The sequence below is a fragment of the Pollicipes pollicipes genome, unplaced genomic scaffold (assembly GCF_011947565.3).
Source record: "Pollicipes pollicipes isolate AB1234 unplaced genomic scaffold, Ppol_2.1 Scaffold_4002;HRSCAF=4701_pilon_pilon_pilon, whole genome shotgun sequence".
Lineage (NCBI taxonomy): Eukaryota > Metazoa > Arthropoda > Thecostraca > Pollicipedomorpha > Pollicipedidae > Pollicipes > Pollicipes pollicipes.
Genome location: NW_023596420.1, coordinates 37,542,406 through 37,553,399, shown reverse-complemented (window position 1 = coordinate 37,553,399; position 10,994 = coordinate 37,542,406). Strand labels below are relative to the sequence as shown.

General features: G+C 50.5%; 2 protein-coding genes across 2 annotated transcripts; both read right to left on the bottom strand.

Moving 5' to 3' along the window:
* Positions 1-1,749: 1,749 nt before the first annotated feature.
* On the bottom strand, positions 1,750-3,520 carry LOC119093976 (oxytocin-neurophysin 1). The gene is made up of 2 exons (XM_037217012.1): positions 3,454-3,520; positions 1,750-2,441 (listed from the first exon to the last, which is right to left on the bottom strand). Exons 1-2 carry the CDS (start codon positions 3,515-3,517, stop codon positions 2,170-2,172), a joined length of 336 nt encoding a protein of 111 aa, XP_037072907.1. The 5' UTR covers positions 3,518-3,520; the 3' UTR covers positions 1,750-2,169.
* Positions 3,521-9,018: 5,498 nt separating this feature from the next.
* LOC119094070 (uncharacterized) lies at positions 9,019-10,708 on the bottom strand. Its single transcript, XM_037217150.1, has 2 exons — positions 10,626-10,708; positions 9,019-9,484 (listed from the first exon to the last, which is right to left on the bottom strand). Exons 1-2 carry the CDS (start codon positions 10,687-10,689, stop codon positions 9,198-9,200), a joined length of 351 nt encoding a protein of 116 aa, XP_037073045.1. The 5' UTR covers positions 10,690-10,708; the 3' UTR covers positions 9,019-9,197.
* Positions 10,709-10,994: the final 286 nt, after the last annotated feature.

Sequence of the window (10,994 nt, the reverse complement as noted above, 5' to 3'; positions counted from 1 at the left end):
TGAAGGAAGTCAGGTAACTTGGGTGAATGCCTACACCTAACCTGTCTCAAAGATATTGCAAAGGAGAAAACAGTGGTGAGATAGTCATTTTTTACAAGTGACGTGGTGCGCTCTCACCAAGGGCTGCGAAGCTTCATCACCATACGACACTCCGAAAGCTAAGATTACTTGAGATTTGCTAAGAAATCCTTTTATCGTATTCGCGGACAGCATCTCTCTGACCACCAATCTTGCCAGTAGGAACTCAGGCAGCCCACCGAGACAACTACCATGCCCCGCACCGGCCGATCGAGCACCGGCCGCCATCGCGGAATTCCGACCGCGCTGTGGTGAGCCGCTCGGCGCGTGGCCGAACAGCACCAGCCGTCACCAGTCACCAGCCGGGCTGACGGGGACGATCACCAGCGGAGTCACCACCACCACCACGACAAACTGGGACAAAGCCATAGTCGAGTCTGGCCGTCCTAGCAGCGCCACCGGCGGCCGCAGCCGTCACCGCTGATTCAAGTCCGGCTTCCTAGGTGGCAGGCCACGGGAGTGTTCTTCGACGGAGGGAACCAGGCCGTGAAGCTACCATGTTGAAGGCTTTCTATGAAGTTGGCGCGTTAGATGTCGGGGGGGCCAAAATCAAAGCATGCAAGCTTCGATTCGGCCAGGTCACGAATTCGAACTGAGTAGAACACCACGCTTTTCAGGTTTGACGTTGCATCTATGCATGGCTTTTAACGTGAGTGATGCATCAAGACCAATTACAAATATATTGCGGTGGAGTAAGACAAGCCCTCGAATCAACTGTTCTGCCAAATGTACTCATTTGTTGCTTCTTGACCTCCATGCCCGTTTCCCAAAGGCTTTTTGAATGCAATATGACAATGGTTATCCTGCATATGCATCGCCCCAAACACATCACGTCTTAAGTTTGACACCGTCTCATACAATTAAAGTACTTTATGTCGCATTTGATCGACTTCCAACGGTGGCAGACGTCAACATGCACGAGCGTAGCATGTGCCAAAGTCCCAAAGCTATGGAAAAGCTAGCAAAATGCGTCTTTTCCACCACAAGGCAGTCGGCTTGGGGACCACGGCGTGGTTTGCCGGCCAATGCGGAAGCACAGCGCAGTCGGCCGACCGCCGGCCGGTGACGTGGAAATCCCGTAACGTCATCACGGTCCGGCGCCGAAGGGGGATCACCAGCGTCCAGTCGCCGTGCCCCATCCGGACCCGCTGCTGCCAGCCGCCCGGCCAACGCCAGAGGGGCACTCATTCCAGGTCACTGTGTTCTCGGTGCGTCTAGGTGAATGTGGCTCCCCGTGTTTTACAAGAAAACAATCAATGTCGCAAGCTGCACTCGTGGTCACCAGACCTGAGCCCCGGTGACTATGAGCGCTGCCTGAAACATCGAGTTTTGACCATGGAACCAGAGTGGTTGCTGGACTCTCTCCTTCTCCTTGTATGGTTAAAGGTCGATGTGAACAGAGCCTGTACAAAATTGAGCCGTTTTTTAACACGCCCTTAGTGTCGCTTGGTAACCAGATTATCTTTGAGTGACATTACGGAAACTGTGCATGAGCTGAAAGGGCTTCGAGAATTTGGGTTGTGAGAACATGGAGAGCGCTGAGCGTGAAGAGAGGCCCTGAGCGGCCCATGAAAGGCCCCCCACACACCATGACGGATTGCAGCCACGCCCGCCTTATTCTTACTCGCCAAGCCTCGTGACAATGCCAGATTCCGTTCAGGCCGCTTCCCATAAGAACGTTTTAATTTAATGCACTCGCAGACTTGCGCAAGACTGAGCTCATTGCAGTCGCACAATTTCGTCAGACAGCGTATTCACTACGTTCGGTCACTTCCGTTAGGCTGGTTAGTTCCAGCAACGACGTTCTGTGAATGAGATTCGTTTCGGTGTCCGTTGATGTTTCCCAGAACGGATGGCTGATAGTATCATTATGAGTTAACTAGCCTTGGCCAATATATATTAGATACCGTACACCAATCAACATTTTTCAATGCCGCCAGCACGTATAGTGCGAAGACTGAGGTAGTCCTGAGCTCACAAATCTCTGTTTCACTCAAAGCAGCTCTCAATCAAGCGCCATTTCCACCGGCACAACAGGCATCCCGGGCGTCACCAGCCGGTGACGTCATCAGTGACCAGCCTGTGACGTCATTAGTGCTGGCCGAAGGCCGGCAGGCAAGCGGCCGGCTGCCGCTCACAGTCCGGCCCACAGAACACGCCCGTGATCAGACACTCCTTCCCCGGACCGCAGGGCGGACAGGTGGTCACGCACTGGCGGCGGCAGCCGAACCTGCAGCAGCGCTCGCTGCCGCTGCACTGCGCGTCGCTGGTGCAGGCGTCCGGCGCGTCTTGCACGCAGAAGATCCTTTCCTCGATGTCGTTGAGGGGGCACACTCTTTCATTGTCCGGCGGCTGGTAGGCGTCTAGAAACGGACAAAACGGTCAACATAACGGCCAGTAACGTGTGTCATCGGATGCAAAGTCGAATATTGCAGTTAATCATGGCAGCAGCAGCAGTCTGCTCTGAGTTTACTCCAAAACCACCGCAGACCGTCTGCCGGGAACGTTTCAAGCAGCGAGCAATCATCGTATCCCTAAAGCCAGCTAAGGTTAAGGGATATTCTTCAAAGACACTTATTGCCATCCCATCCAGATCAGGGGTGCTCCATCTGCTCGTGGCGAAAATAACAAGATGGAGATGAAACTCCATGTGCCCACTGTCCCAACAAGTCATAACAACGTGAATTGTGCTCTATTCCATCAGCACCATAGTGTTGCGCAGCAAATTGAAACTATCTCGGTATTGTCGCTGTCCTGTAGATGACAGCAGGTAATATCATTTCGTTAGTATGGGGAAGAATGGGACGTGAGGTCGTCCACTATGGGGAAGTGCGGGGTCTCGGGACGCACAGTGAATGAGCCGGGTATCAGAATGCGGAATTCGTAATACTTTGATATAATTCCCGTCACAAGATGATCATTTTGGCGTGGTAATGATTTTCCGGTGTCAGTTTGAGTACCGGGATGCTAAGTTTAACTAGCTAAGACGCCGCATTTCAAGAACTTAGATCCCTTGCACGGTATGAATCTTTATGATCCGGTCCAGTTCGCACATCAGCTCATAGTTTTACGGCATTATTCTGCCAAAAATGGTTTTTAGGTGATCTGCTCGTGCTGTTTTAAACCCAAGTTCATGTTGCCACCAACAATGGGCGGATTTGTTTGAGTGCTGCAAGAAAAACCATCGCAAGCAGCATGGATGTAAAGTAAAAAAACACCAATGACCATTTACCAAATACAACCTTAATTTTTTGCACTATATTCAATTTGCACTCGAAAAGGAGGGATAGCGAGGGACAGCTACCGACGGGAGTCGATGGTCTCCATCAAACATCCGCGGAGATCATCATAGCTCGGTTCGTGACACCCACTCACCCGTCACGGCGACCCCGACCGTCACGAGCATCACCACTGCGACTGCAACACTGGACGGAGTCATGGCTGGTGCTGGTGCTGTTCTGACCGTGCCACCGTACCCCGTTTATATGGTGTCGCCAGAGCGAGCGGACACCTATACCGGGAACGTCTGACCAGTAGCGCCGCCGAGCGGACGAGTTTCTCACTACGTCGGTCGTCGGTTTTCCCGGGCCCTAGAGCCGTTTCAGGTAACTGACCCATTCCACGACAAATCATCGGGTGAAGAGGCGAAGCATGGGACTTTTCAGATTTCGATGAACTGACTGTTGCGGAATTGTCTTGGGCCCTGAATCTCACCGTGCAGCTTTTAAAATCACCAGGGCACTATCGCAAGCGCCATACTGTCATGTAAATTGTTGAGAGGTTAAAAGGCAAAGTTGTCTTTGAGGATCTATAATTCAATTAAGGCGAAATAATAATGGAAAAATTACACATTTATAGTTACCTTTTGAGTATTTTGAATTTTTCAACATTCGGTGGCGTCCACTTTCAACCTCGATGTTATTGCATACCAGGTGACTTACTATGACTTGATTGCACTCACAATGCTGTTTTTATGCGGGAGCAAAGAATAATCAGCTTTCGTGGGGTGACAATCAATATTGGATGTTTAAAGATATTCAGGAACGAAACAGATCTTTGCTCTTTACTCCCTACCAGCGAAAACGAAAATTCACTCTCATGGTTCTATACAACTCACAAGTGCCCACATGAATAAAGTGCCTCACGAACGGGTGCACTACTTTTTGAGCGCACGCCAGGGGACGTGCGGGCACCCTTTACCCATCTAGCCCCTTACCGAACTACTCTTTAACGTGTGAAACAAGGCAATGTGCGTACCTTCGTCTCAAGCATTGAACCATTTCCGGTTTAACTCCATGTCAGATCAGCCTTGATGTCGGGAAACACAGAGTAAAGAAAATTTAGACTCTGGAGCATGGAACCGCATTTCGATTATGAAATACGCATAGATGCGCATACTAACGTTTTGCAACGTGTGTGTTGTGTAGAAAAAGAATATGAAAACGAACAATAACGTGTGGGAAAGGTGAACTGACATCCCAGTGCAAATCGAAAATGATGGCGAAGATATGGGTCCAAAGTGTGAACGTGGCATGTGCATTGAGTAAACTATTAGTTATGCTCAATGTCACTGCCTTAATGGTTTGTTGTCTTTTTGAAATGATGGGAAACATCGCCTGTAAATCGGAAATAACAGTCATGCCCAAACAGAGGTAAGCCGTTGCCGAGAATGAGGGTGATACGTTCACGAATGTTTTAGCTGGTGGGCATTCATCGTCAAACACAAGTGGCACTTAATCAAGCCAGAGCCACGAAACGAAAGACGAGTGAAAGGCCTGGTGTCTAAATAAATATGCACATGCCGGGTGGGATTCCTGTAAGTAAAGCGGTATTCCCCCTCCCCCCTCCCACCCTCACCCCCGAAGTCAAACAAGTTCCCGGAGCTGAGAACAATACCTTAGTGTGAAAACTAAAGATAAATGCTTAAGATCATAACATTTGATATCAAACCGGCATTGGAAGCCACTACAACCTGCTTGACGAGCTAGAGATGCAGTCCGTCATCTTCCGTCGTTTTGCACATCGATAAGGCTACGATCATTACAGCATTACGTGCTTGGATATGACCAGGTCCAAGTCGGGATCATTGCTGCTATGTTTGTTAGGCCTTGCGTGACAATCAACGGGTCTTCTAAAATCTTAGGCAGGGTAAAACATATGTTCGTCATCCTGCTCTCCCGGTGGCGTCATCCCTGTACTCGGCATCCTGTAATAAGATGGCCAGTTTTCCGTGCAGCTCTTCGTTGTAAAGCTGTGCTGGTGTATTCGCTCTCATTCTGTCGCAACCCTCAATAATGTGTCAATTAACTCCGGCATTAGCCGTGCATGGACCGTTCTGCAGAGGTTGGCCAGCGGCCACAGATGTGCATCAGACGGCAGTCGCCACGTCGCTGATGCTGGTCTGCTGTGCTGTCCATGATGTCCCGCCTGCCACTGGCTCCGAGAAAGCCGCGCGCCGGAGCCCCAGAGCCTCAGAACTGGGGGTGCGCCGTTCGCGGCACGGCCGGCCGCCCCTTCTCGGCACTGCGGCCGCTCGGAACAGCACGTCATGTCATGTTGAGCGGGCGCCGCACGGGCGGCAGCGCAACTGCAGGCCTGATAGAGAGGCCTGCTGCTTGTACGGGAGCTGCACTGCGCGCTGGTACCAGACGTGAATTACAAGAGGCTGGTCGCCATGAAATTGCTTGTCTTTTTTTGTTTGTTTTTTTCACACGTGAGCTTGTTGCACTTTCCTGAGATGGCACGCGGAGCCAAGTGATTGAACTGAGCATGTGAGTAGCGGTGGAAGTGGGAAATTCCGTTGAAATAAGGTGCTTTTTTCAATCAAATGTAGTGAGAGTAATTCAACATAGAAACAGAAATTGCTAATTTACAACCCCAATGAATCAGACTGGAACATGATAACGATGACTGCTACTAACAATTGCTATGATGGCTATACCTTATGATAAGTAGTTATATCTGTCTGCTACGTATAGCATGTAAGCCTTTTAATTGAGCGGAAACAACACGCACATCCAGCCAGCTTAGTCCAGAATCCAAACCGCCCACCAGCGCGTTTTTCCTAATCCGGACCGGTTGACATCGGAGCATGGTCTTGGCTTCTTGCCTGCTGGAAATGCACCTTTGCATCTAAGGGAGTGTTTCACATTTGTGTGAGGTTTTGGACTGAACTAGCCGTCTTGAAGATCATTCAGTACCGTACACAGCTCTGCCTTTCTAAAGACCTAAGCCCCTCTAGTTTCTAAGCTGTACGCCAGCGAAGATGTGCAGAGTTCTTCGTGGCAGAATATTTCAAGGTCACCCACGCGTCCATGAGGCTATGATAACGTCACTCAAATACTGTCCTTCCATTGGCTGTGCGGCGATCAAGGCCAGTACAAATATAATTATCGAGTTCTTCATATCCAGGTTCGTAAGTACGATTTCCAGATGGAACGGCGGCCAGATCGCTCTCAATTTATGTGGCACAAGACACCATGGCGAATTATACAATGAAGTATTGACGAACATAGTTACTAAATAGAGAAATTTGTTGCCTGGAGCAGTCTTTTTCCCATAAGGTATACCAATGGTTACACGTGAGACTATTTCATCATATTTGATGCTCGCCCCAATATCCCCAAAAGTGGAACATTGCCCTTAACATGAAACACAAACAAGACCCATGATCATGTGTCCCACACACTTCGCCACGCAACTATTGACCGGGGAGACGGCAAAAGACCTAATGGGATGATATTCCCGTTCGACCATGGTCGGAGCCTGGCATGGGATGCCACATGCACCAATTATCATCCTTTACGTGACAGACACTGGCGCCGCAGATTAAGAAGCCAAATGCAGAAAGAACAGAAAATACTCGAACCTCACTTCATGGTTTCCTTTCCAACCAGTCGCCTTTCAAACCGGCGGAGCCTTGGCCCAACGACAAGAAAGTTTGTCAAAAATCTTGGGGCTGGGCTGATTTTCTCGCCAGGCGATAGGTAACAGAGTGCTCGTCTGCGGCAGTGTCTGGCTATTGCCATAGTCCGAGGAAACGCAGCCTCATTGCCTTTCATTTCATTCAGCTTTGAAAAAGGACTTGTGCACGCTCATCACAAAGACGGCATGGCGCGACAGCCTGCAGCATCGCCAAAAAAGTGCTACGAACACCGAGTCTCCCGAGAATGGGATTGGCGGTAGAGCGCGGCCTGCGGCACGGTCATTCGGCCTTACGAGCCCTCAGAACATCGACAGTACGTGCTTCATGAACGCGGTACGGCAATGCCTGAGCAACACCCGCGGCCTGCATGACTACATCCTGCGGGACGATGCTCGAGAGGTATTACCACAACCCCCTCCGTCTTTGCGGGACTGCTTTGAACTTTCCACCATCCAGATGCTAGCAGCGCTGACAGTGTTCCAAGAACTTCCGTATCTGAGGTTCCCACGCATACCCGTAGTGCACTTGAAACGGTTCTTGCTGCAGCAAGATCAAACCAGAGACAAGCTGATTGACAAAATAGAGACTGCTGTTGTCTTCTCCGCCAGTAGTATGGACCTGATCGTCCCGCTCTGCCGTAATGTTAGGCTGCAAGTACAGCATGTACAGCGTGACCAACCTTTCTCGCGTAATGCACGCGGGCCACTACATAGCCCAGTATAAATACCCGTTTTCAGAGGGTGACACCAGTATAATGACACTAGAGTCCAGCCCATTGGTATGCGCCTCGTCAACGCTGTGAACCATGCATGACATTCGATCTGGCCAATCCCTGACCTGATGCTGACCTACACGCCGTAACTCGAGAGGGCGACGTATGTTGCCATGGCGATGCTCGCCTGTGCTCCCGCCAGCTGCTCGCCTTTGCATGCCGCTTTTGGTGGTGTTTCCGCGACCGACTTAACAGCTGCGTTAAGAAATCAGAGTATAATGTGGAAAAAACGTGGAACTTCAGTGGCGGCCGGTCACAAAGCACCGCCAACCGAATTGGCTTCAAAGAAAACGTTTCGGACGACAGCTGTTATCATTTTTCACCGCGGTCCATAAGTGACACATGCTATGAACACCCCTGGCGGCACAGGGCAGGAGTGGATCTCCTGCTACACTCATGATCCTGCTGACGGTGTTGCCTTTGGCTGTCGGCTCTCAGTTTACAGTCCTGACTGCCTGTCCGTGCATGTCTGCATCAATTCATGATGCTATTTGTTTATGACCAGCTTGTGCCTGAAAGACAAACCGAGATTAAATAGTCTGCCTGGGCGTTTAAACTGCTTATGGTGCGGCTCGATATGCAGTGTTGACGTAAAATGAGTGCCGGTGACATGCATGAGAGCCGCGCCAGTTGTGGGCCGCCAGGCTGCATTTTTCCACGATAGACAAACGTTTCTGTGCCATGAAAAATTTCGACACGACCAGCGCAGTTACTGTTCGCCTCATACGTGCCACTTTTGTCGCAAAGGAGCGGTATTCGGGCTCGCCGTCTATGACGGCATGTCCCCTAAGGCATTTACGTACTCGTTTGCAATATGCTGGTTATATCCTTTGTTTGAGGCCGGCGCATCTTACGTTTCTACGCACTGGCCTATAATACATATAATATAATATAATATAATATAATAAACTTAAGGAATATAGCCTCCGGCGTATTTAAGATGAAGTCTCCGTACAAACTGAGTTAGGAGCTATCACGCGGAAAGATAAACAGCCTCCAAGATACCGGGGGCACTGGTGGAGGGATGATATAGAGCAAGCATTGACTGCATTAGGAAAACTTGAGATTTCAAAGCAGTTCTCTTAGCCATTGGTGATCACGAGCTTCAGTCTGGACAATCTGCTAGTAGTTGAATAGCTGGACAGTCATCAGGAATGTGAGCATTCATCATTTATTACCCAAAGTGCGCCGATAACCATTTTTTTGACATCGTCATCACATATCAGCGTTCCACGATCGCTAGTAAAGAAATGCCGCTACTCTCATTTCCATTTTCCGCTGAATCGTCAGGACCATGTTGTTTTTTTTAAAAGACGGATGCAGATCTGTGACTGCCTGCGTTTTGGCTGTCAGCTCGGACGTCGGCCCCACTAGGGCACCAGTCCCTCTGCTACCCGGAGCCGTGACGTCATCGAGACTTGATCAGTACTGGCCATCGGCCGGCAGGCAGGCGGCCGGCTGCCGCTCGCAGCCCAGGGCGGTGCAGAGCTCCAAGATGCGACACTGCTGGCCGGGGCCACACGGGGGACACGTGGTCAGGCACTCCCTGCTGCAGCCGTAGCTGCAGCAGCGCTGCGTGCCACCGCACTGCGCGTCGCTGGAGCACACTTCCGGGACGACGGCACCAGGCTGGACGGCGACGCAGGAGGTCCTGCCCTCGATGTCGTTGACGGGACACACTCGGCGATAATCAGGGGCCCGGTAGCCGTCTGGAACCAGACAAAGCGGTCAAAGCGAGACACTCAGCAGCCCGAACAAGAGCTCGTAGGTCGCAGATAACCGTGGTGGCATGAGACGTCGACTGACTTTCCCCTGAATCCAGCGTTCAGCCCTTTACACTGGAAGACGACACAAAAGCAAACACCTCATCCCTATAGTTAGCAAGGGCTTACAAATGTCAGGGTGTACATTGTCATCTTGTGTTAATCGATGGATTGAGATCAGTTCAGCAAAAGCAGGAATGACAGCATCACATCGGAATGCATGTGTCCGTTTCCCCCAATGCGCTGTTGGTATTGTTAGTTGAACCAGTGCACCAACACCTCCATGCTGCATCACATCTTGAAACCGGCTCACTCTACTCCACTGGTCAAGGAAATCAAAGTCAAATGTATAAAAAGAAGCGAAGAAGAAACGTTGGTCGACTGTTTTTAAGCCAACAAGGCACCAAGTACGCCAAGTGAAGGTACCGCGCAGCGGGCTGCACTATTCGTAATGCCTTCGTCATCATTTGCGTCAGAAGCAGGTCATTTTCACAGATTAATTATTTCCCTGTGACAGTTTGCATAGCGAAGTGTTAAGATTATGGAGTAATCCTCCGTGAATCAGCGGCTTAGAACACTCACAAGGCTTTACACCCATAGTTGTCAGCTGGTAGCGCTTGAATACCAACTCAACGCTGCTTTTTCAAAGGGCTGTTGCCTTGCCCAGGAAATGTTAGTTGACCTGCTGCTCAAGCAGTTATATTACTGCATTCCATTCCCTTAATGTAACTTGGCACACGTCGTCACTCATCCTTCTATGGGGAAGCTGTCATTGCAGAGGCCATGTTAACTCCCAGGGGCCATGGCGCTGCCGGGGGTAGAACCCGTGCCCCAAAGTCGGAGCCGAGGGCGCTGACCACGCAGCCATGGCGCCTTTATTTAGGCTTCTGCGCCACACCTTTCGGCAATGGGCAGTCACTTATGCAACGCTAGACAGAAAACGTTGGAGCGCAGCGCGAGTGTGAGATGAAAGAACTGACACTGAAAGTGACAGCTACCGACAGAAGTCAATAGCTTCCAGTCGACAGCCGTCATAATCAGCCGGTACCTTACACGTCGGTCCGACCGGCCCGTGACACCCACTCACCCGTCACGGCGACCCCGACAGTCACGAGCATCACCACTGTGACTGCAACACTGGACGGAGTCATGGTTGGTGCTGGTGCTGTTCTGACCGTGCCACCGTACCCAGTTTATATGGTGTTGCCAGAGCGAGCGGGCACCTATACCGGGAACGCCTGTCCAGTAGCGACGCCAAGCGGACGAGTTTTTTATTACTACTGTCGTTGGGTTTTCCAGGCCCTGCGGCTCATGATAATTATTCTCTGGTAGCTGGATCATGCCTCATTCCAAGATAAATCGACGGCGAATCGGTCGAAACACCATATCGTACAGGTTTGGATAACTCATTGTTTGATGCCTTGAATTTCAATGTACAATTTTTGGAAATATCGGA